This window comes from Triticum urartu, chromosome 4A (genome assembly GCF_056163025.1).
Source record: "Triticum urartu cultivar PI428250 chromosome 4A, HENAU_Tu73, whole genome shotgun sequence".
Lineage (NCBI taxonomy): Eukaryota > Viridiplantae > Streptophyta > Magnoliopsida > Poales > Poaceae > Triticum > Triticum urartu.
The window spans coordinates 391,982,238-392,007,980 of record NC_141876.1 but is presented as its reverse complement, the minus strand read 5'-3'; the positions used below and the strand labels follow the sequence as shown (position 1 = coordinate 392,007,980).

At 50.5% G+C, this 25,743-nt stretch overlaps 2 protein-coding genes across 2 annotated transcripts; one reads left to right on the top strand and one right to left on the bottom strand.

The window, feature by feature from the left end:
* Window positions 1-1,281: 1,281 nt before the first annotated feature.
* On the bottom strand, window positions 1,282-3,540 carry LOC125551401 (RmlC-like cupins superfamily protein). The gene is made up of 5 exons (XM_048714624.2): window positions 3,047-3,540; window positions 2,763-2,944; window positions 2,559-2,639; window positions 2,028-2,453; window positions 1,282-1,923 (listed from the first exon to the last, which is right to left on the bottom strand). The coding sequence occupies exons 1-5, from the start codon at window positions 3,450-3,452 to the stop codon at window positions 1,489-1,491; spliced, it is 1,530 nt and encodes a 509-aa protein (XP_048570581.2). The 5' UTR covers window positions 3,453-3,540; the 3' UTR covers window positions 1,282-1,488.
* Window positions 3,541-7,659: 4,119 nt separating this feature from the next.
* LOC147975938 (uncharacterized) lies at window positions 7,660-8,366 on the top strand. The gene is made up of 2 exons (XM_087520657.1): window positions 7,660-8,040; window positions 8,115-8,366. Exons 1-2 carry the CDS (start codon window positions 7,660-7,662, stop codon window positions 8,364-8,366), a joined length of 633 nt encoding a protein of 210 aa, XP_087376783.1.
* The last annotated feature ends 17,377 nt before the right edge of the window (window positions 8,367-25,743 follow it).

Below are 25,743 nucleotides of genomic sequence, written 5' to 3'. Positions count from 1 at the left end.
GCCGCCCGTGAGGAATCAATGATAAGGCTGACCGGCGGCAGCCTTGCCATTGATTCCCGCGGGAAACCGAGGCGCTCGGGGAAGAAGACACGCGATGTCGCTGATGCGGCAGGCCTGCGGCTCGTTCGCGCCAAAACCGCTCGCCCCGGCGCCCCCAAGCGCCCCCCAGCGCGCCGGGTTCGACCTGTGTCCACCGACGCTATATTCGGCTCAGGTCAGCGAAAATCGAGCTTTTAGAGACGCGACTGGACCGATTTTTTTATGCCGCGTGAGAAAAGGTTTAGAAAGGCCTTTCTAAGGCGCGGCTGGAGATGCTCTTACTTTCGTATCGGTTGGGACAGGAGCATCAGCATCCAGTAGTGATGAATGATTCGGTGTCGAGGTTGTACGTTTTGTAATTAGATGGATAAGAGAGACTCACTAGATTTATGTATTGTTTTTTGAAAATACTAACACCCATATGTATGGTAATCTTGTAACTCGTCTACACATGTGGATCACTGTCTAATTAAGTTTACACGAATCTTGACAGACACTGAGATAGTTTTCACGTGCGATATAGGACGGGGCTGATGTGTGGGTGTTGGAGAGTTTGCCCACGCCTCGCAACATGTGGCCACCACATAGTGCATGCGCGTGTGGGCGAACTGCTTTGCGCCCACACAACACTCGTACATTGTTGTATGGCGATTGCAGTTACGCGTACGTGACAACTAGATAAACACGCATGACAATTATGATTTGTTGTTAGACGGCAACTGCAGTTGCGCGTACGATGCAACCAGATAAACACATATGGCAACTGCGATTAACCATACATGACAACTATGATTAGACTATATATGACAACTAGGTAAACACACATAGCAACTACTGTTTGACTCGTACATTATTGTATAACGACTACAGTTACGCGTATGTGGCAACTAGGTAAACATACGTATGTGGTAACTAGGTAAACACACATGACAACTATGATTTGTTGTTAGACGGCAACTGCAGTTACGCGTACATGGCAACCAGATGTGATAAGTAGTTAATCACACACGATAACTATGGTTCAATTAGACGCGGCAACTATCAACAACATTTACCACCCTAGATAACTACATCTGCCATCCCGAATGACAACTAAATCGTCATCCGGCAGACACCTCGCGTAGCTGCGTCAGAACACGTGTGGACAATTCATACGTTCACCACATACGTTCACCCACACACAACACGTATAGGTGTCTCCTGCTCACGCCACACACGTGGACGAACAGTCTAGCCCACAGCTGAATTTGACATGCATCTTTATTTATTGACGACACCAGAACTCACATGAACAAACACGTACTAGAACACAACACACACTAGCGACACAAACACGGAAACAGACGGCGCAAACACGCGCATGATGTACAGAAGTTTCGACCAGAAGAACACATGTAAGATCGATCATCTGCTAAATAAAGCATTAAGCAGATGGCTAGCCGCGTGCGCTCACTCCCTCGCCACTTGCTTCATAACAAACGGTTCCCTCTCCTTCCGCCCCTTCTCCTTCTCCGGCAAGGGCGGCTCGATCACCGCCACCGTCTGGGCCTCCACCACCTTCCTCAATTCCTTCTGAGGGACGCCCAACCCGGCCGCGAGCTCCGGCCCGAGCATCATGCGGAGGACAGAGGTGGGGCCGGTCAGGAACTGCGGCTTGTTCCGCCGCGCCGACGTGGTGAACCCGAAGAACACGAACGGCCCGCCCCGCGACGCCACCTGGACGAACGGGAGGTGGCGTGGGATCCAGAACACGTCGCCGGCACGCACCTCCGCGCTCATCGCAAGCGACCCGTTGGGGAAGACCACCTGGATGACGCCTTCCCCGGCGAGCACCACGCCGTACTCCGTCGCCCTCGGGTTCACGTGTGGCGCCATCATCGAGCCCTGCACATTCCAGGCCACACCCACACGCAGCATTGATCAGCTTCGCCGCAGTGGTCTGAAATCTTTACCGCTCTGATGGATGGTTCAGAAGAGCAAAAACGTACGGCGGTGAGGTTGACGAGATAGACGCCGATGTCGGAGTGGTCCAAGGGCTCGTAGTCGTGCTTGTCGACGGAGATGCTCCAGCCGTAGGTGTTCCGGAAGCTGGGCTCGTGGTCGAACAGGTTGTAAGGCTCCGGCGCGCGCAGAGTCTTGTCCGACTTCTTGTTCAGCTCCCCTCTGATGAACCTGCTCATCAGTTTCCTCCACGACCAAGTCCAAGTGGATTGCCCGCTACCGGGTTCGTCGTCGTCGCCTCTCCCCACTGGTCTCCATGGCTCGCTCTCCCTTCCATTTTCCCCCACATCACGCTCGCCTCCCTGTCCATGCTCTTTGCCACCGCTCCCGGACTCCGTTGTGTAGGACACGAAAGGGCCCCCGGTTCCACCGGTTCGCACGGGTAAGATTCTTCCCAGTTCGTCGTAAGTGGTCTGAACACGAGACATGAGAAACAAAATAATCCTGGTGCCATGCGTGTGAATTTGCTACTGAACTTAAATTAATGTGAAATGTTGAGACGAATTTAGCTAGCTCACGTTGAGAGCGGTGACAAGAATCTTTGGCTCGAATCCGGCCAGCACTGACGTCTGTTTCCCTCCCCCACCAAGATAGAAGGACTGCATCGTATCGTCAATTCGTCAGTAATTCGGTAGTCTGGTCAAGATGTAAATAATCAACAAGGGCTAAATCTCATTAGTTAAATGATTGCAGATGCAGAACAAACAGGGCATACGCATGACCTGATAAGGTGCGAAGCCTGCGCTATCCGAGGCGTCGATACTGCATATGATGTGCAGCCTCTGGCCTTTGCCTGTGTTGACCATGTAGAAGATGGAGCCGGCGTCGATCTGTAGGACGTCGCCCATCTTGAGCTGCTTCTCCACGAGACCGCCCTTGTGGATCCATCCAACCTTCACATCCCCTGCTCAGATAGAATTCATAATAAAAACATATAAACGGGTGTGGGTTGATTTTCGCAAAAAAAAAAACAAGAACGGTGAGCAGTGGTTGGATCGGTATGCACCTCGCTGCACGAAGAGGATGAGGTTGGAGTCGATGTACTGCGGCACGAACAGCGTCTTGGGCTCCATGGTTATGAAGCCGATGTGCATGAGCCCCTCCCGGCAAGCTCCGCACTCGGCGGACCACCCGCCGTGCTGCCACGGTGCTTCCGGCACGGGCAGCCCGCGCACGACGTGCACACTCCCACCTTCCGACTCCACCACCTTCTCCACCTTGTCCAGCAAGAACAGGCCTTTCCCAGTCCCGCCACCCCCGCCGCCGCCCTTGGCCTCTTCCTCCGGCCGCCACTCCCCCTCCCCCTCCTCCCATCTCTCGCGTGAACGCGGAGTCCCCATCGCCGACCACCCCGAGAGGAGGAGAAGCAGCACGAGCAGCAGCGCCATGCCGGCAACCCCGCGACGCATCATCCGCTAGCTTGCACGATTTCTCGGCTTGCAGTATGGTTTCTCGATGCGAGCCGTACTGGGTGTGACTGACTATGTGACTGTGAGAGAGACGGTGGCGAGGTGCTGTTAAAGGGGCGAGCGACGGGTGGAGGGGGAGTAAGCTCCACGTGTCGTCGTGCATGGGCAGCCTCATGTGCTACACGTAGCGCGCCCGTGGATGAGGACGCAGGTGGCCGGCCGGCTGCTTTCCAAGTGTGCTATTGCTTGGCACCAAGACTTTTCTTGCCTCGTGCCTCGACGAAAGATCGAGTATAAGTGCGTGTACGTACGCTCGCCGCTCAAGACCGATCGAACGTTTGTGGGTGTTGTGAGAGGTTTAGGTGCTACGGAAGTACATAAGCTCACATGCAAATCTTTTTCCAGTTTCAGAAAAATAAAAAAGCTCAGGTGCTCGGAAGCTCCCAACCGTCGGATTTAAAGATCCGATGGTCAGAGGATACCTCGGGCCTGCATGTAATTATCAGTTTTTTTGTTTTTGCTCATAAATTTGCACAAGCTATCATCGTAGATCTAAGATTCAATGCCTTGGAAGCTCCCAAAGCACCTAAGCACGTAGCATCAGATATTTTTCGTGTGCACCATCCCATCTTAGAGCATTTCTGTTGAATATATGATTGTGCAAGTATATTGTATATCTTGGCCCACCTTCTAATCATTGTATAGTTGAGGTTCAGGCCCATCTTGTACATCCATATTTACATGCGTTATGCATCGATCAATACATCGAGTTGCATTGTCAAAACATTCTTTTTCAACATGGTATCTCTACTCCTATAAAAATCTGAGTTGGTGATGATGGTGTGCATGTCATCCATCATTTTCGACCATCTGATTTGCATCCGACGCATAGAAGGCAACCCCACTTCACATTTGCAAAGAAACCCCTCGTTCCATTCGTCCGATTCCATCCAGTCCCACCTTATCCGATCAACGAAGGAATCGATATTTCTAGAAACAAATGGAAGCAAACTGGCAGCGATGGCTACTGCTGGGGTCGTCTGCCCCCAACTCCTCTCCACCGGAGCAGCCTCAATGCCCACCGCCACACCACCTCCACCTTCCCCTCCTCCCCATCGTCTCCTCTCCTCCTACCCCGTCTCATGCGACACTGACATCGTCAAGTACGCCGCCGACGCCGTCCATTGGTCGAGTTCGCAACGCCTCTCCTGCCCACTCCTCAGATTCAGCAGACCCGCCGCCCACCACGTCTCCCTCCTCCCCCTAGCCCATCTTCTCCGAGGACCGCGTCGGCAAGTACGCCGCTAGCGGCGTCTGCGCCTCGAGTCCATGAGGACTCTTCTGCTTCCTCATCTGAGGCTGTGATGCAAGAGACCTGCCGCCCACCACCTCCCCTTCCTCCTCGCCGACCTCTTTTCATATGTGATGGGCATTCAAAATTTGTCATTCCAGCTTCCCCCGTCTGGATGCTGTATCAGTAACAGTTGGAGAAGTCTAACTGAATTATACTCATTGTAGATAGTTATTTCCTTTTTCTAATGCCTATCATACTGACTCCTACATTCTTAGATGCCTTTTTTATCTATCATGTCTACAGTTTTAATGCATTTTATAGCTTGTTTCATTCTAATTTGTTTGCAGTTTGAATGCATTCTTTTGTAGCCATGGATGCCTTATTTTTTCCTACATATGTATATCACATGCCTGAAGAAGAAGATGACAAGTACATCACCTTGGCTGGGATAGGTATTTCCAGTGCCATGGATGCCTTATTTCTTTGAACCGGTATTTTCGCACTAGCAACTCTATGTTGCTCTTTCTAGAGCTACATGCATAAGTAATATGAAAGATTCTTTCTGTCCTGAATAAGCAAAAGGAAGGCCAGTCCAACTCTGTTGCAAATTTTACAAATAACATAGTCTACAAAGAAGTTCTCAATGTGCAGTCCAAGGTATGAACCACTCAACTACAATTTGGTGGCTGGAGGAAATCCGGTCTATCTAACTAGGGTCAGTAATGTGAAGTTGCTTTCCCTCTACTGTTCTTAAGTAAGTTACATGCTTCAGCATCCATGATATTCAAGCCGCACTCCACTTTTTCTTTTACAGAAACGTGGTTGATGTAAGAAAGTTACAAGAGGTCCAGTACCAATTTTTTCTGTATGTGTGCACTTGCCCCTTCCATATACACATGATTCAAAAGCATCCTTTCATGTACATTTTGTTTTTTAGTGACTGCTAATGGAATGGCTTGTTTTGTTTTCTATAGCTGTTCCAAGGAAAGGAACAATTTTATCGCAGTAGTTTTTCTAAGGCTGGATGCGAAAATATGTGTTGGCGATCGCTGGTTGAGCTGGTGCTATGGGCGATCTGGCATGAGCGCGGTCGTTACATTTTCACAATCCAGAGTAATCGGCTTTCTCTCCTATTTTTCATGTGTTTTGTATGGTATTTATTCCTCTATCAATGAAATCAACAATTCTGTTGTTGGGGTTTAAAATCTCTGTTGGAGCTTTGTTCTTGCCCGGCTCTGATATGCATATTGTATGAATAAACTTCAGATGAGAGGCATTCATATTGCAGTCAATTATTCATGTACATGCACCATTTTTTAACCAACATGCAAGACTTTGAAGTTCTGCATACTCTATTATGTATGCAAGTTTTGTATCAAGTGTTTTTAATTGTGTTTTCCATATGAGTTCTCGTGGCCAGTTGCTGATTATGATATATTTGTAGGGCTATAACACACTCTGGAACTATTTATCAATATTTAACAATGGTTGATCACGCTTCCAGTATTGCAGATGTTACGCAATACTGGGTCCGCTAACAGCAGCATTTTGACCCATCTGCGTCACCAGGCCCAACCGAAGAGCAACACCAACTTATGAGAGGCCACGGGCCTTCCCCCTCAAAAGACTAGCCTCTAAGGAGGGGACACCCCCGCCCTTATAAGTCGTGTTATGTCTCCCCCCACAACCAATGTGGGACTAAACCCAACAATCTCTCACTCATACGTCGGTCACCCATGGGCCTGCTAACACCAGCGTTTCTGGCCCACCAACCATGACCGACCTCCCGTGAGTCAGCCAAGATTTATTCTGGGCACATGTGCTCTGATACCAATTGTTACGCAATCCTGGGTCCACTAACAGCAGCGTTCCGACCCATCTGCGTCACCAGGCCCAATCGAAGAGCAACACCAACTTATGAGAGGCCACGGGCCCTCTCCCCCCAAAAGACTAGCCTGTTAGGAGGGGACACCCCTACCCTTATAAGTCATGTTATGTCTCCCCACACAACCGATGTGGGACTAAACCCAACAGGAGATTGCTATGCTTCAAGATAATGTTATGTGGTTTGATTATTATTTTGTTCAATTCTTGCAAAGTGGTTTGAGATGTCACACCATTGATTTATTTGAGCTATTATTTATCTTTATCTTTTGCTGGTGGGAGGCATGTTGCATCAAACATGGAGATATGACAGATCCGCGGGATGGGCTGGTGGCGGATTATGATATGTGCTATAACATATTGAGCCCATCGGACTAGAGTCGAAGGATAAGTTGGTAGTCGCTACACTTCCATTGCACAAATTCATGGGGGACAAACATCGATATTATCACATTTTATTCTTCCATTATGTGTATTAATGTTAGGTTAAAGTGGGGTGCTTAATGTGTTACCGTTTCTGATAAAGCTGGTCAGTGTCATCATAGTTGTGGATGGATTTTCTATCTATCGCATGCTCTCTGTCCCCTTGAGTTAAGATAGAGTGAGCAATGAACAAGTCTTCCAACAAGATGAATATTGAGAAGAAAATGTTTGGCTTGAAGGACGGGGTTTATTGGTTAGAAACATTATGTTTGATTGTGCTTGATGTACACCTATCAACATATAACATCGCTTTGATGGATGTATTGATATTTTTATATTATTCCGTAGCAATGTACATGTACTTGATTATAACTTATGCCCATATAATATTTTGTGATTCCGTAGCGTAGCACGGGCATCTTACTAGTCATACCTAAGATCCTAACCCTACTCCCTGCCGCCGCCGCTGTTACACCCGACGCCGCTGCCGCCTCCTCCCCTACCCGCTTCCGCACCCCTCTCCCCTAACCCTAACCCCCGGCTACGCCACCACCCCTAGCCGCGCCGCCCCTCCCGAGCCGCGCCACACCACCTCTCCTCCCGCATCGCATGGCGTCCCTCGGATCCTCCGCCTCCGCTCGCACCAACCCGTTTGCCGGCCCTGACCCCGTCCTCATCCATGATCTCAATATCCTCGGTCGAGTTCCCGTCGTCCTCGATCACCTCACCTCCACCTACTATGCCTGGAAGAAATATTTCTCCCTTGTGTTCCGTGAGTACAATCTTCGGGATCATGTTCATGGCTCCGTGGATTCCCGGTTCATGGAGGACGATGAGGAGTGGATGACCATCGACACCACTCTCATCCGTTGGTTCTACACCACCATCTTGAATGACCTCTTCCACACGGTGGTCTCTGCCGAGGATGATGCTCACGCCATCTGGACCAAGCCCAAGGGTCTCTTCACCGACAACGCGCTCCAGCGCAAGGTTTTCTTGCACATCGAGTTTTTGGGTGTCATCAGCACGATTCGTATATTGACGACTATTGCATGCGCCTCAAGAAGCTCGTCGACGAGCTCCGTGACCTCGGTGACAAGGTCTCCGACGAGCTTCTTCTCAGCACGCTCATTGTCGGCCTGAACGACGACTTCGGGAACGCCGCCTCCAACCTTCCCCTCATCACCGATCCGACTTTTCCCAAGGTTGTGGCATACCTGAAGCTGGAGGAACGGAGGATGAGGATGTGGTGCACTCGGGCCACTCACATGGCCCTCACCGCCGGCACCCGCAGTGGTGCCCCGCCCACCGCCTGACTCCTCAGCCGCGGCCCAGTCCGGGCCCCTTCCAGACGCCGCCTAAGGGAGTCTTGGATTAAGGGGTCCTCGGGCGTCCGGGCTATGTAATATGGGCTGGACTGATGGGCTATGAAGATACAAGACAGAAGACTTCCTCCCGTGTCCGGATGGGACTCTCCTTTGCGTGGATGGCAAGCTTGGCATTTGGATATGTAGATTCCTTCCTTTGTAAACCGACTCTATACAACCCTAGGCCCCTCCGGTGTCTATATAAACAGGAGGGTTTAGTCCGTAGGGGAAATCACAATCATACATGCTAGACATCTAGGGTTTAGCCATTACGATCTCATGGTAGATCAACTCTTGTAATCCTCATACTCATCAATATCAATCAAGCAGGACGTAGGGTATTACCTCCATCAAGAGCGCCCAAACCTGGGTAAACATCGTGTCCCCTGTCTCCTGTTACCATCGATCCTAGACGCACAGTTCGGGACCCCCTACCCGAGATCCACCGGTTTTGACACCGACATTGGTGCTTTCATTGAGAGTTCCGCTACGTCGTCATTGCTACCTCTTGAGCACTGCGTTGGTTTTCCCTTGAAGAGGAAAGGGTGATGCAACAAAGTAGCGCAAGTATTTCCCTCAGTTTTTGAGAATCAAGGTATCAATCCAGTAGGAGGCCACATGCAAGTCCTTTGTACCTACACAAACAAATAAGAACCTCGCAACCAACGCGATAAAGGGGTTGTCAATCCCTTCACGGTCACTTACGAGAGTGAGATATGATAGATATGATAATGATAAGATAAATATTTTTGGTATTTTTATGATAAAGATTGAAAGTAAAAATTGCAAAGTAAAATAGATTGGAAACTTATATGATGGAGAATAGACCCGGGGGCCATAGGTTTCACTAGTGGCTTCTCTCAAGATAGCATAAGTATTACGGTGGGTGAACGAATTACTGTCGAGCAATTGATAGAATTGAGCATAATTATGAGAATATCTAGGCATGATCATGAATATAGGCATCACGTCCGTGACAAGTGGACCGACTCCTGCCTCCATCTACTACTATTACTCCACACATCGACCGCTATCCAGCATGCATCTAGAGTATTAAGTTCATAAGAACAGAGTAACGCATTAGGTAAGATGACATGATGTAGAGGGATAAACTCAAGCAATATGATATAAACCCCATCTTTTTATCCTCGATGGCAAAAATACAATACGTGTCATTTCCCTTTCTGTCACTGGGATCGAGCACCGCAAGATTGAACCCAAAGCTAAGCACTTCTCCCATTGCAAGAAAGATCAATCTAGTAGGCCAAACCAAACTGATAATTCGAAGAGACTTGCAAAGATAACCAATCACGCATCAAAGAATTCAGAGAAGATTCAAATATTGTTCACATATAGACTTGATCATAAACACACAATTCATCGGATCTCGATAAACACACCGCAAAAATAGTTACATCGAATAGATCTCCAAGAAGATCAAGGAGAACATTGTATTGAGATCCAAAGAGAGAGAAGAAGCCATTTAGCTACTAGCTATGGACCCGAAGGTCTGAAGTAAACTACTCACACATCACCGGAGAGGCCATGGAGTTGATGTAGAGGCCCTCCGTGATCGATGACCCCTCCGGCGGAGCTCCGGAAAAGGCCCCAAGATGGGATCTCTTGGGCACAGAAGGTTGTGGCAGTGGAAATAGGGTTCCGTGGTGCTCCTGGAGGTTTTCGTGGTATATGAATATATATAGGAGGAAGAAGTAGGTCGGTGGAGCAACGAGGGGCCCATGAGGGTGGAGGGCGAGCCTAGGGGAGTAGGCGCGCCCCCTGCCTCGTGGCCTCCTCGATTGTTTATTGACGTCCACTCCAAGTCCCTTGGATCACGTTTGTTCCGAAAATAACTCTCCCGAAGGTTTCATTGCGTTTGGATTCCGTTTGATATTCCTTTTCTGCGAAATACTGAAATAGGCAAAAAACAACAATTTGCACTGGGCCTTGGGTTAATAGGTTAGTCCCAAAAATAATATAAAAGTGTAAAATAAAGCCCATTAACATCCAAAACAAAATATATAATAGCATGGAACAATAAAAAATTATAGATACGTTGGAGACGTATCAGTCATCAGAAGGTTCGATGTCTCCATCAGTCATCTACAACAATGCTGCCCTGCGGGAGGATTTTCTCCCCAACCAGCTCTTCGTAATCGGCGGCTTCGCATTGCGGTCCAACTCGCTTGGCCATCTAGAGCAGATCGATATCTACGCCCTAGGTCACCAGATTAGTTTTGGAAATCTGGATTATGTCGCTGATATCTGAGGAGACTTGATCTTCCAAGGTTTCATGACCCCAACCTCCGCTCTGGCCTTAGATCTGGAGCGCATCGCCAGGTCCGAAGACGGGATTACCGAGCCCGCCGGACTATCTGCGGCCACTAAGCCCAATACGGGAGAGCCGGAGGAAGTAGTGTCGCTAGCAACCGTCATGGAGCCAGACTCTTCTCCAGGCACTGGCTCCGAACCCTCGGAGTCGGCATCGTGTGAGCTCGGCCAAGGAGTTTCCTTCCCGACATACTCCACGAATTTTCTTCTCCCTGGCCAAACCTCGCCTTTAAGCGAGGCTCTGGAGTTGATGCGATCCTTCGTCATTACAGAGGAGCAATGTCCGAATTACGCCCAGCCCGGACTAGGGGATGAGAGCAGGGAATTTTACGTCCCACCCACCACCCAGTTCATAGCCACTGTCGAGGACCTAACTGACATGCTTGACTACGGTTCCGAAGACAGTGATGGTATGGACGACGATGCCGGAGAGGAGCAGGCCAAAAACCCGCCGTTTACCAGACGCTGGATGGCCACCTCTTCGTATGACGTATACATGGTGGATACACCCAAGCAGGGTGATGGTGATAATGAGAAAAATCCAGTAGAGGATAAACCTCCCGAGATACAACCAAAACGTCGACGGCGCCGCTCTAAATGATGCCGCAGCAAAGACAGCAATACCGGCATGAGAGACAACAATACTCCGGACGATGCCGAAGACCAAGAAAACCCCGTTGAGCAAAACTCTGAACAAGACGATCGGGAGGATGGGCAAGTTAGCCCTGATGAACAGGCCGCAAACGAAGACTCGAAGGACAGTAATTACCTTCCACTCTCCGAGGATGAGGTGAGCCTTGGCGATGAAGACTTTATCGTGCCTAAGGAACCTCTCGAGCAGGAGCACTTTAAGCAGCGGCTAATAGCCAGTGCAAGGAGTCTGAAAAAGAAACAACATCAACTTCAAGCTGATCAAGATCTACTCAACGACAGATGGACTAATGTCCTGGCAACCAAGGAATACGGCCTCATGCACCCAACTAAAAGTTACCTGAAGCGTAAATTGCTACCTCAATTTGACGACGAGGCACTTGAGCCCGTACCGGCAACACATAATGCGGCCGACCGACCACCACGTGGCCGGGACAAAACGGCAACTCAAGCCGATCACCGGCCCATACTATCTCGCCGTAAAGGTAGAGACACAATGGCTCGGGGATACACATATGACCCGCGGTAGGACCTGAAGAATAGAGTAGGTCCAGCCAGGTCGATCTACGGATTGCGGGGGCGTGCCTCTACGCGCGACGACGGCTATCAAGCCAAACATGACAAGCATAATCACGCCCGGGCCGAAAACCGCAGACGGACTCCATCCGAACTACGTCGCGACCTGACCCGATATAGAGGCGCCGCACACCCCCTCTGCTTCACTGATGAAGTAATGGAGCATGAATTCCTAGAAGGGTTTAAACCCGTAAATATCGAATCATATGATGGAACAACAGATCCTGCAGTATGGATTGAGGACTTTCTTCTCCATATTCATATGGCCTGCGGCGATGATCTTCATGCCATCAAGTACCTCCCGCTAAAACTCAAGGGACCAGCTCGGCACTGGTTGAACAACCTGCCCGAAAACTCCATTGGCAGCTGGGAGGACTTGGAAGACGCCTTTCGCTACAACTTCCAAGGCACATAAGTTCGACCCCGGATGCCGACGACTTAAGTCACATAGTCCAACGGCCCGGAGAGTTAGCCAGGAAATTTTGGACAAGGTTCTTAACTAAAAAGAAACAGATCGTTGACTACCCGGATGCCGAAGCCCTAGCGGCCTTTAAGCACAGCATCCGCGATGAATGGCTCTCCCGACACCTCGGCCAAGAAAAGCCGAAGTCCATGGCGGCCCTCACGACACTTATGACCCGCTTTTGTGCGGCCGAAGATAGTTGGCTAGCCCGTAGCAATCATAATGCAAGCGAACCTGGCACCTCCGAAGCCAAGAATAGCAATGGCAAGCCCCGACGCAACAGGCATAAGCGTCGAAACAATGGTGACAATACTGATGACACGGCGGTCAACGCCGGATTTAGTGGCTCCAAGTCCGGTCAGCGGAAGAAGCCATATAAAAGGAACAATTCAGGCTCTTCCAGCCTAGACTGCATACTCGATCGTCCATGTCAGATCCACGGCACCCCTGATAAACCAGCCAATCATACGCATCGGAGTTGTTGGGTCTTCAAACAGGCCGGCAAGTTAAATGTCGAAGACAAGGAGAAGGGGTCGCAAAGCCAGAATGATGATGAGGAGCCCCGTCCACCGAACACGGGGGGACAGAAGAAGTCCCTCCAGGTTAAAATGGTGAACATGACGTTACCCATATCCCCAAGAGGGAGCCTAAACATGCGCTCAGGGACGTCTATGCGATAGAGCCAGTCGCCCCAAAATTCAACGCATGGTCGTCCTGCCCGATCACTTTCGATCGCAGGGACCATCCAACCAGTATCCGTCACGGCGGTTCAGCCGCACTGGTCCTTGACCCAATCATTGATGGATTCCACCTCACGCGAGTCCTCATGGACGGCGACAACAGCCTCAACCTTCTCTATCAGGATATAGTCCGCAAAATGGGCATCGATCTATCAAGGATCAAGCCCACAAAAACTACCTTTAAAGGAGTAATACCAGGTGTAGAGGCCCGCTGCACGGGTTCAATCACATTGGAAGTTGTCTTCGGATCCTCGGACAACTTCTGAAGTGAAGAATTGATCTTCGACATCGTCCCCTTCTGCAGTGGCTATCACGCACTGCTTGGATGAATTGCATTTTCCCGATTCAATGCAGTGCCACACTATGCTTATCTCAAACTTAAGATGCGCGGACCACGTGGTGTCATAACAGTCAATGGAAACACAGAGCGCTCCCTCCGTACCGAGGAGCACACCGCGGCCCTTGCAGCAGAAGTATAGAGCAGCCTTACCAAACAGAACCTAATTCAGCGGCCAAGCTCCCAGACACTGTAAAACGAGTCCGGACTACTCTGCAGCAGGATAGTCCAGCTCGTCAGGAGCTCGACTAGCAGCTCGGCCTCCGTCTCGGTCCCGACCAAATGGCGGCATACGTACCGTGCGTACATAATTACACACTCAAAATCCCATGGGCATAGACGGAGGTGTAACTTGATTGTGGTCCATCATTCGGCTCCCACACATACTTTTCCTTTTCCTTTTTACCATTTTTGGTCTCTTCTCTACAGGCCTCTCTCGACGGCCTGATCATCGGTCCTTTCGAAGGACAGATATATCAAGGCGACGAGTAGCACAGACGCGCGGGGGAATCTCTAGATGTTCTTCTTGACAATCATTCTACCTATTTTCAGGACCCGCACATAGCTCCCCCTTGGTCTTGGCATGTTAAATAGCCCTGTTGCTTATCACACTATTTGTACAAATACACTTTGACGTATCAGTCAAATTATAATGGAAACAGTTTGCGGCCCAACTTACATGGCATTAGCTTACTACTTCATTTTATTATTCTTATTGATTGCACCTGTACACTTTGGTATGCTTTAATTCGCAAGGTGCTTCATTGTGACCCATACTACGACAACAAAGTCCGAACACTTTTTACAGTACAGTTCGGCACCCCAAATTTTAGCCTTATATGCATCGGCTCTAAATCATGTCTTTGGTCAATAGTTGGGTTGCCCAGCTCCTGTGCTTGCTCCCTTACGTTTCGTCCTATCGGCTAGGGTAGTAAAGGGAGAACTACTGCGATTGTGTTTCTGGTTTATCTGAGCAAACACCTCAGTAGAGAAAGCCGAAAACTGACTGTCATGATATGGCGAGAGCTGGTCAGCTATTCGGAGGTTACAAATCTTTTGTGATTTTTTCCACATTATGTGATGAATCAGTCTTTACCCAATCAAGTGTCTACAACACCCTAGTCAGGATTAAAAACCGACTAGGGGCTGTGCCTACATTTCTCTTGTCAAACTCCTATGACTAAGTGAGAGTGATAAAGCCACATAGTCTGATTGTCTGGTTCATTGCGCTAAACACCTCCTTCAAGGACCAAACTCTTGGATCAAGAGTGTTTAGATTCCAGCCCGAACACCCCCGTACTACCTACATGGGGGCTAAAGCCGACGACTGGCCATCTCTCAGTTTTAACAAAACGGCCGCACAGGAGGTAAAATTTTCAAACAACAAACATTATATTACATAAACAGCTTTGTTTCATAATACAGGAAGGGATAACATGAATGACTTCATTCAAAGATAATGTCTTTTGAACACTGGCCCTCTACAACGCGAGATCCCTTCAGGACATCATCAAAATACCGCTCGGGCATGCGGTGCTCCTTGCCCGCGGGCGGTCCCTCGGTGGAGAGCTTGACGGCGTCCATCTTCGCCCACTGCACCTTGACACGGGCGAAGGCCATCTGCGCACCTTCAATGCAGACCGACCGCTTGATGGCATCAAGCTGAGGGCAGGCATCGACCAACCGCTTCATGAGCCCGAAGTAGCTGCTGGGTATGGCGTCGGCAGGCCATAGACGGATCATCAAATCCTTCATGGCCAGTTCGGCCACCCTATGCAGTTCGATCAACTGTTTCAGCTGATCGCTAAAGGGCACCAGATGCTCTGGCATAAGGTATTGCGACAAGAACAACTTCTTCATTGAGCTCCCCTCTTCGACTTGGAATAATTCTGCAGCATCAGCAACACTGTGCGGCAGATCCCCAAACGCCCCTGGAGAACTCCAAATCCGGGTCAGTAAGAGGAACCTTCTATTCACATACTTGCTCTGCATAATAAAGGCCTTAGTTGCCATGATTTTTCTGGACTCCTGGATTTCCTGGAGGGCGTCCTGGGCTTCAACCCGGGCAACGTGTGCGCTTTGGCGGGCCTTGGCAAGTTCGGACTCTTGATCCGCAATATTGCGCTCCAAGGACTCACATTTCTTCATGGCGTCCTGGAACTCCTGCTGGACCTCACCAACCCTGGTCTCATGTTTCTCGCGAGCGGCTTGTTCCTTTGCCTCTCTCTCCTGGGCTTCGGCCAGCGCCTTCTTGAGGGTCTCCACCTCGGTCACTGCTCCTACAAAATATTATGGCACTATGGTCAACACAAATCATTCATCCTTTCTGAAGCTACATAAGGTCATTGCATACCTTGATGGTCTTCCAGCTGTTTTTTCACGCGGCCGAGCTCTTCCTTGGTCCGCTCCAGACTCTGCTTTAGTCCGAAGACCTCAGTAGCATGAGAGGTCGCAGCCAGCAAAGACGCCTGCTTATTAACATAGACACGTATGGTTAGTCCCCTACGGAAATTAAGTTGATCCTCTGTCCGGCTTTTCTTTTCGAACACCAGACAGTGTCTCAGGGGCTACTGTCTATACTATGACATTCCTTTTGCATAAGTTGCATTTTCATACCTCAAAGCCTGTTAGAAGGCTTGTGCAGGCTTCGATCAGTACGCTCTTCGCGGACTGAATCCTCTCAACCACCATACCCATGAGGGTACAGTGTTCCTCAACAATGGAAGCACTTCGCAGTGCTTCCAGTAGAGTATCCGGTGCCTCTGGATGGACAGAGGTCACCAATGGAATCGGTGCACCTCCTTCTTTCGAAGGAGGCTGCTTGCCGGATTCTGGAGCCGTATAGATCTCCGGAATTGTATTCGGCTAGGGGCCGGATTGGATATGGCCCCCTTCACCGGTCTCCCTGGGGATTTGCGCCCCCATGTGTCCGGCGGCCGAGGGTTCACCCTCTGGCGCCACCCTGATGGCCTCCTGCGTCTCTCCCTGGCATGGGGAGCTCCTTCGGGACAACACCTCGGTGTTATCCATGGCCTTGGGAGAAGAGGCCGCCGGAAGGGACCCGCTGTCCATCACCTTTGGATCCAGCGAATTCCCCGAAGATGAGGATCGCTGGAGGTCGGAACGAGCCAGACTGCAGCGCATAATTCAACATGTTAAAAACATGAAGTAAAGGAGTCGAATATATGTGTGCGTCTTTGAGTACTTACGATTCGGCCAGGGGCTTATCCCTGGGGCGCCACTCAGAGCTGCTGTCGACGTCCCACGCGAAGTTGTCCGCGTGGGAGGCCTTCCCCTTCTTGGATGCCTCTGCCTCCAGATGCGTGGATGCCGCCCTTTTCTTCCCCCCTCCAGGGGAGAGTTGTTTTCTTCTTCCTCCTCGTCGTCCTCGGTGTGGGAGGAGTGGGTCTCAGCGTCTTCAGACGTCTTCAGATGTCACGTCCGAAGTGCCCTTACGGCGGAGACCACTCCTGGTCTCCTTGGCCTTCTTCTTGGCCTTCTTCTCCGGCACTTGGTAGGGCGCCGGAACCAGCTTCTTTGCCAGAAGAGGGATTGTTGGGTTTTCGGGCAGCGGAGCTGGACACTGGATCCGCTCCGCCTTCTTTGTCCAGTCCTGAAAAAATAAACGGGGAAGCTTAGGCGTCCTCCTTGAGTGTGCAAGTAAAGGATACACCTTGAAATACGAAAACTTACCGAGCTGGCGGGATGGGCCAGGTCATGCCTGCGGTCCTCGGTCATCGCCGACCACGTCTCGTTGGCCTTAAAGAGCACCTTCCAGATGTCTTCATGCATAGTGCCGAAGAATTGTTGCAAGGTCTGGTGCTTGGCCGGATCGAACTCCCAAAAATGGCAAGTCCGGCTTTGGCACGGAAGGATCCGGCGAGCAAGCATCACCTGGATCACATTGACAAGCTTGATGTTCTTGTCCACCATGCTCCTGATGCGCGTCTGAAGCACTGTCAGCTCATCCGACGAAGACCAGTCCCGGCCCTTCTCTAGCCAGGAGGTGAGCCGCATCGGGGCTCCAGACTGGAATTCGGGAGCCACGGCCTAGGTGGCGTCGCGAGGCTATGTGACGTAGAACCATTGCTGTTGCCACCCTTTGACGGTCTCCACGAAGGTACCTTTGAGCCATGAGACGTTGGGCATCTTGCTCACCATGGCGCCTCCGCACTCTGCGTGTTGACCACCCACCACCTTCGGCTTCACATTGAAGATTTTTAACCACAATCCGAAGTGGGGTGGGATGTAGAGGAAGGCCTCACACACGACAATGAATGCCGAGATGTTGAGGAAGGAGTTGGGGGCCAGATCATGGAAATCCAGCCCGTAGTAGAACATGAGTCCACGGACGAGTGAGTGGAGAGGGAATCCCAATCAGTGGACGAAGTGGGGGATGAATACCATCCTCTCATGGGGCTCCGGGGTGGGGATGATTTGCCCCTTTGCTGGAAGCCGGTGGGTGATTTCCTGGGCTAAGTACCCAGCCTCCCAGAGCTTGGTGATGTCCTTCTCCTTGACTGAGGAAACCATCCACTTTCCCTGCGCTCCAGATCCAGACATGGCTGGAGTGCTTTTTTGAGGTGGAAAGGATGGAAGCTTGGGTGCTGGAGCTCGAGAATGGATGGGCAGAGAGGAAGAGCGCGTGGGTGAAAAGGTGAAATCTTTATCCCTTTATAAAGGCTGCGAATATCAAGCGCCTCCCCACTCGCCTTAAAACTCGCCTATTCCCCAAGGGCCGTGCAGACGGCACGGTTGGGTTCCCCACGCCCGTATTGATGAGAATCCCACAATAAGGGGACATGATCTCTGCTTTGACAAGACGTGCCAATAAAACCGCATCTTGAAAAATGAAGCGGGAGGCTAAAAAAATGGTTCGAAGTAATGACTGGGCAGTGATGTGATGTCACACTACAAAAGTTGTCAGTGGATTGGACTCATAAAATATTATACTCTCTGCGTGTGTGTGGTACTCGTTTTGCAGAGCCAGGCATGTTTTTTTGTGTTCGAAGGCTGTTTTGGAGTATTCAGAGGAGGAACCCTCCTTGCAATGCCGAAGACAATCTGCGCGCCGGACACATCGTCATTGAAGCCTGGTTCATGGGCTACTGACTGGATTAAGGGGTCCTCGGGCGTCCAGGCTATGTAACATGGGCCGGACTGATGGGCTATGAAGATACAAGACAGAAGACTTCCTCCCTTGTCCAGATGGGACTCTCCTTTGCGTGGATGGCAAGCTTGGCGTTCGGATATGTAGATTCCTTCCTTTGTAAACAGACTCTGTAGAACCCTAGGCCCCTTCGGTGTCTATATAAACCGGAGGGTTTAGTCCATAGGGGCAATCACAATCATACAGGCTAGACATCTAGGGTTTAGCCATTACAATCTCGTGGTAGATCAACTCTTGTAATCCTCATACTCATCAATATCAATCAAGCAGGACGTAGGGTATTACCTCCATCAAGAGGGCCCAAACCTAGGTAAACATCGTGTCCCCTGTCTCCTGTTACCATCGATCCTAGACGCACATTTCGGGACCCCCAACCCGAGATACACCGGTTTTGACACTGACACCGCCCCCGCCCGGGTTCCCCTACCCGTAGTAGCACCCGACCCACGCCGAGCGCCGCCACGGCGGCCGCCGTGGCCGCAAGCCACAACAGCAGCTGTCGGCCGCCCAGGATGCCCCCCCGCCAGCAGCAGCAGATGTCTACTACGCAACTTTATCATTGTAGACGTTGTTTGGCCTCCAAGTGCAGAGTTCTGTAGGATAGTAGCAAATTTCCCTCAAGTGGATGACCTAAGGTTTATCAATCCGTGGGAGGCGTATGATGAAGATAGTCTCTCTCAAACAACCATGAAACCAAATAACAAAGAGTCTCTTGTGTCCCCAACACACCTGTCGGTGTCAAAACTGGAGGATCTCGGGTAGGGGGCCCCGAACTGTGCGCCTAGGCCGGATGGTAACAGGAGGCAGGGGACACAATGTTTTACCCAGGTTCGGGCCCTCTTGATGGAGGTAAAACCCTATGTCCTGCTTGATTAATATTGATGATATGGGTAGTACAAGAGTAGATCTACCACGAGATCAGAGAGGCTAAACCCTAGAAGCTAGCCTATGGTATGATTGTATGTTGTGGTTGTTGTCCTACGGACTAAAACCCTTTGGTTTATATAGACACCGGAGAGGGTTAGGGTTACATAAGGTCGGTTACAAAGGAGGAGATATCCATATCCATATTGCCTAGCTTGCCTTCCACGCCAAGTAGAGTCCCATCCGGACACGAGACGAAGTCTTCAATCTTCTATCTTCATAGTCTAACAGTCCGGCCAATGGAGATAGTCCGGCTATCCGGAGACCCCCTAATCCAGGACTCCCCCAGTAGCCCCTGAACCAGGCTTCAATGACGATGAGTCCGGCGCGCAGTATTGTCTTAGGCATTGCAAGGCGGGTTCCTCTCCAAATTCCGTGTACCTAACGAAATAGTGTCCGGCCTCTTGTGATGCACTCCTTGGCTTCCACGCCCAATAATGTCCACTTTCCACGTGTCGAGCGAATGTGAAGAGCCAGGGTGTTTTTACATTTACCCCCTAGCTGTGTGAATGAGCTGCCTATTAAAAAGAGGAGGATTCAGATCCAAATCACACCATCCTCCCTTAGCGAGCCTTCATCGGAGCGCATTCGACAGAGATCCATTCCATCATGGCCGGTCGATGCAGCTCCTCCTTTCGCTCCCCTAGCCCCAAGCCTGGAGATTGGGAGAGATGTTCCGTCCCGCACAGCAAATTAGTGATGCTTCAGACCAAGGGATTTCTTCCCCCAGCGTACCTGGTCCCAGTTCTAGCCGGGCTTGCCACCTATAATGGTGGAGAGCAAGCGGAGAGCCTTCCCAATCCCTCCAAGGGAGAGCGGGTATGCCTTGTCCCTTATTTGGTAAGAGGGCTTGGATTTCCAATTCATTCGTTTCTCTGGGGGCTCCTGGAGTTCTACGGCCTCCAGTTGCATAACCTTACGCCTGCCTCCATGCTGCATATCGCGGGATTTGTAGCCCTTTGCGAGTTGTTTTTGGGCTGTGAGGCTCATTTCGCTCTATGGAGGAAGTTGTTCTGCCTTGTGCCCCGTTCTCAGAAGGGGTCAATATATCAAGTGGGCGGAGCCGAAGTGTGGCATATTGCCGGGACCGGATACCTGTCCGGAACCCCAAAGAAGACGTCTGAAGACTGGCCTTCAGAATGGTTTTATATAGAAGACGTCCCCCTCCCGGATCCTATTAGAATCGGCCTTCCTGAGTTCGACAACGCCCCTTTGAAGAAGCGTCGGAGCTGGCATCCATGGAGCTCCCTGGAGGAAGATGACAGGGACGTTCTTTACCTGATGAGCCTGATAAGTTTTTTAGCTCGATCCGGATTAACCATGATCAAGGTCATGGCCATATGTATTATGCGGGGGGTGCAGCCGCTTCAATATAGAGGCCACCCCATGTGGGATTTCAACGGGGAGGATGACGCCACCCGCCATGGCCGCAAAGGGCCGAGATCGGCTGCTAATCTAATAAAGATCTTATCCACTTTGTACAAGGGAGATGAGGAGGAATTCCTTCGTGTCAACCCGCAGGGCGGATTTTCTATGTACAATCCTCCCAGCTGGGTAAGCGGAGACTTTTTCTCGCCCATCTGTTTCGTATTCCCGTAGTTAAGTATTCAATCTAGTGATTTCATCGCAGGAGCTGCGCCAGGCTGTAAAGGAGATAAACAGCCCTCCTCCACAACCCGAGGACCCTGGACGGTCCCTTGACCCAGCCTCCCAAGAGGATCCGGACATATCCGTGGAGCTGATCGATGGGGTATTTTACCAATTGAGTAATGACAACGGTTTGGTGGCCATTACGGCCGATTACCCTGGGCTACTTCCAGCCTCACAGGTGACTGAGACCGAAGTCCCAGCACTTCAAAAGGGGATCCGTCCTTGCATTTTTTTGATTGCCGTATAACAGCCGTGTTTTGCAGGGGAGGTCCTCGAGGCGGAAGGCCGAGCCTGCGGCGACTAGCCAACAAGGGGCCGCGAGGCCAGGCGGGATGAAAAGACCCGTAGTCCGGATTGAGACACCGGCGCAGCGGTACGGCGTGCCGTCTTTATTGCAAGACATTATTCTTAGAGTCATATTAACGCCCATGCCTTCTTTTCAGGAAAAAGAGCGCTCGCCGGACTATACCCGGAGAGGCTACCAATTGCGCCTTCACCAGCCAGGCTCCAAGGCCGGATTCGGAGGCGGGAACGAATACGAGGCGTGCGCCGGGCGCTCCTCCGACAAAGGATGCGGATAAACTGTCCGTCACCAATTCCGAGGTGGAAAGTGCCATGAACCACAGGCGTCACCGGACTGTTCTTCGTGACGCTTGTTTCTCCCAAGAGGCATTGGATGCCTTCAACTCGGGAGACGCGTACCTCCGTGCCGCTCAAAATGGTCTAGACAGAGCCACGGAGCAGTATGTAAAAGACATACGGGTGAGAAAATTTGGTGATTATATATATCAGTAGCCCCTGAGACTTGAAACAGTTAGGATAACTGATTTAAGGATCATTTGTTATGCAGGTTCTTACAGAAAAGAATACTCAACTGTCCCAGGAGTTGGAAGAGTGCAAAGCCCAACTTCAGGCTGCACTGGCCGCAGCAGGGGAGCACAAAGAGACCCTCTCTGGTAAAATATCCTTCGAATGATAAGTATCATATAGAATGCAACGTATATGCAGATCTGACCATAAAATTGCAGATGACGCTGGAATAAATCCGGATAAGCAACAGCTCCTATGCCAGCTGAAGGCCAGTGAGAGCGTGCTTACGAGGGTGAGGCAGGAGAAGAATGATCTCCTAGATGCCAACACCAAGCTGGGCGTGGAACTAAAAGATGTTCGTGCCCAACTATCAGACTCTGTTAAGGAGAATCGGCGGCTTTGACGTGACATATTTAGTAAGTGCTTGAACGAACTTTGAAAAAGAGTTCGGCGAGGAAGCTGGCTGACAGAGTTATGTCTGTAGGTATGCTAACAGGTCGTCCTGCCGAGGAAATGTCCGGTTCAACGGGTGACCTTCTTCCCGAGCTCTCACAGCTACACGAACGAGTTCGGCAGGTGATGCAGGGCGTCGCCCAGGCCTTGTGGCCATCCGTCTCCATACCCGAAGGCCTTGGAGAGCTTGCAGAAAAGCTGAAGGGAGCGCGGCGGCGCTTCCGATTATGGAAGATATCGGCCTGCCGTCAGGGCGCCAGGGAAGCCTGGGCAATGGTGAGGCCCAATGGGAAGGAGATCCCCGTGAGCTTAGTGTACGGCCAAGTAGAATTGGCCACAAAGTATTCCCAACAGGACTGTAGACTAGACAACCTATTGGATGGTATTGAAGAGGAATTCAACCAGTCAAATTGACTATGTAATTTTAAAGTGACATGTATAATGCCTTCTAGCCAGATTGTAGATCGTTTGTCGTGGCGGACCTTTTCACTTCAACCTCGGGACCCGACGGTCCGGAGTGTATCCGAATACCCTCTCGGTTATGTAAGAACCGGGGCATGCGTGGAGACCAGGCGTAGGGGTCATTAGTGCTTTATCAGACAAGTGCCCAACTAGTTATGTTATATTACATGGGTAGTAAGAAACATCTTCCAGGGAGAATAGTTTCGTTAAGGGTTCCTTTCCCTGGGTAAGCATGCCCTAAAGTGCATGTCCGGACTGCGAGAAGAAGCGCAGAAAAAGCATCTGGGGGCAGATATGGATAATAAATAAAAGTCATCTTTTGTTCACCGACCGAATATTCCCTTAAGAATGCTAGCTTTCGGCTTCACCCAGTCTGAGGTACAAGTCCGGCTGACCGGCGGTAACAATCGCAGATGTGCTCCCCTTATGCCCTAGCCGAATTAACGGGAACGTAGGGCATAAATACAAGAGCCAGGCAACCCAGCTTGGCCAAAACTTAAGTCATATCGATGCATATAATGGTGAAAAAAGGTACATGTGGAAGTATAACACATGTGTTGGGCGTGAGGCCTAGGTAAATAATTTAAGCTTGTGTGAAAGAAGCCCCCAGGTATGAAGAGTGCGGCTAGCGCATCGGTAATGTACGAGTGAGGCACAAGGTGACCCTTGAAGGCCTAGAGAAATAAAAGAAAGAAAGGGAAACAAGACAGATGATGCGTATGCAGAAAATGGACAAAGGGAGGGGACTAACATAGAGTCTGGTGCTAGGCGTAGAATCTTCGAAGCCTGGCCGCGTTCCATGGATTCGGCTCGAGTCGACTAGTCGATGCATCCCGTAGTCGGTACGCTCCACCGGTCAGAACTTGGTCGATAATGAAGGGACCTTCCCATTTGGGCTCGAGCTTGTTCTTTTTCTTATCCGGCAGTCGTAGAACTAGTTCGCCAATGTTATAAGTTTTGGCCCGTACTTCTCTGCTTTGGTATCTGCAAGCCTGTTGCTGGTAAAATGTGGAACGGGCTTTGGCTACATCGCGTTCTTCCTCCAAGGTGTCCAGACTGTCCTGCCGATCGAGCTCGGCTTCTCTTTCTTCATACATGCGCACTCGAGGTGAGTCATGAATTATGTCATAGGGCAGGACTGCCTCTGCGCCGTACACCATAAAAACGGTGTATATCCGGTACTACGATTCGGCGTGGTCCACAGCCCCCAGAGGACAGAGTCGAGCTCCTCTACCCAGTGCGTGTCAGACTCCATTAAGGAGCGCACTAATCTGGGTTTAATGCCGCTCATTATAAGACCTTTTGCTCATTCGACTTGACCGTTGGTTTGTGGATGATAGACCGAAGCATAATCGAGCTTGATGCCCATTTTGCTGCACCAGAGTTTTACCTCGTCGGCCGTGAAGTTCGTGCCGTTATCAATGATGATGCTATGGGGGATGCCGTAACGGTGTACAACCCCGGATATGAAATCTATCACCGGTCCGGATTCGGCTGTTTTAACCGGTTTAGCCTCTATCCATTTGGTGAATTTATACACCATGACCAATAAGTATTTTTTCTTGTGGGTTCCCCCTTTAAGGGGTCCAACCATGTCAAGCCCCCAGACCACGAAGGGCCATGTAATGGGGATTGTTTGGAGGGCGGTGGGTGGCATGTGGCTTTGATTTGCAAAGAGCTGGCAACCGGCGCAACGTTGGACCAAGTCCTGTGCATCTGCCCGGGCCGTTGGCCAATAGAATCCTGTACAGAAGGCCTTTCTTACAAGAGCCCGGGCTGCGGCGTGATGACCGCCGAGTCCGGCGTGGATTTCTACCAAAAGGTTCCGCCCTTCCTCTTCGGAGATGCACCTTTGAAGGACTCCGGTAGCGCTTTTTTTGTACAATTCTCCCTCATGGACCCTGTAGGCCTTGGATCGCCGCACTATGCAGCGTGCCTCATTTTGGTCCTCCGGAAGTTCCTGTCTAGTTAGGTAGGCCAGGAATGGTTCTGTCCACGGGGCAATAATGGCCATTATTTCGTGGGCTGAATGTGTTATTTTGGTGGCGGAGCCTCCGATTGTGTCAGAGAGTTCGGTATCGGGTATTTTGGCCGGGTCCGGACTGTTGTTACCGGTGTCCCATTCCCATGCTACGGATGGCTTGAAGAGCCTTTCCAGGAATATGTTGGGAGGGACCGCATCGCGTTTTGCGCCGATGCGGGCGAGGATATCCACCGCCTGATTGTTTTCTCGAGCCACATGGTGAAATTCGAGCCCCTCGAACCGAGCTGACATTTTTAGGACGGCATTGCGATAAGCTGCCATTTTTGGATCCTTGGCATCAAAGTCTCCATTTATTTGGGATATCACGAGGTTCGAATCCCCGTGCATCTCTAGGCGTTGAATGCCCATGGATACTGCCATTCGGAGACCGTGTAGAAGGGCCTCATATTCGGCTTCCGTCCACTCGGCGACGAAGTCAGCCAAAACTTGCGATTTAATAGCTCGCCTTGGCTTGTAAGTAATGTCGAACGGAAGGAGCTCAATGGCCCATTTGGCAATCCGGCCCGTCGCATCGCGGTTGTTTATAATATCGTTAAGTGGTACTTCCGAGGCTACCGTTATCGAACACTCTTGAAAGTAGCGTCGCAGCTTCCGGGATGCCATAAATACCACGTACACTATCTTTTGATAATGTGGGTACCGTGATTTGCATGGAGTAAGGACAATGGACACATAGTAGACTGGTTTTTGAAGGGGGAATTTGTGTCTATCCGCT

Coding starts and splice junctions, on each gene's coding strand:
- LOC125551401 (XM_048714624.2), bottom strand. CDS start 3,452: ATGATGCGTCGCGGGGTTGCCGGCATGGCGCTGCTGCTCGTGCTGCTT. Junction 2,640..2,762: donor CAGGCTTCGCACCTTATCAG/GTCATGCGTATG, acceptor GATACGATGCAG/TCCTTCTATCTTGGTGGGGG. Junction 2,454..2,558: donor TTCTTGTCACCGCTCTCAAC/GTGAGCTAGCTA, acceptor TCTCGTGTTCAG/ACCACTTACGACGAACTGGG.
- LOC147975938 (XM_087520657.1), top strand. CDS start 7,660: ATGGCGTCCCTCGGATCCTCCGCCTCCGCTCGCACCAACCCGTTTGCC. Junction 8,041..8,114: donor ACAACGCGCTCCAGCGCAAG/GTTTTCTTGCAC, acceptor ATGCGCCTCAAG/AAGCTCGTCGACGAGCTCCG.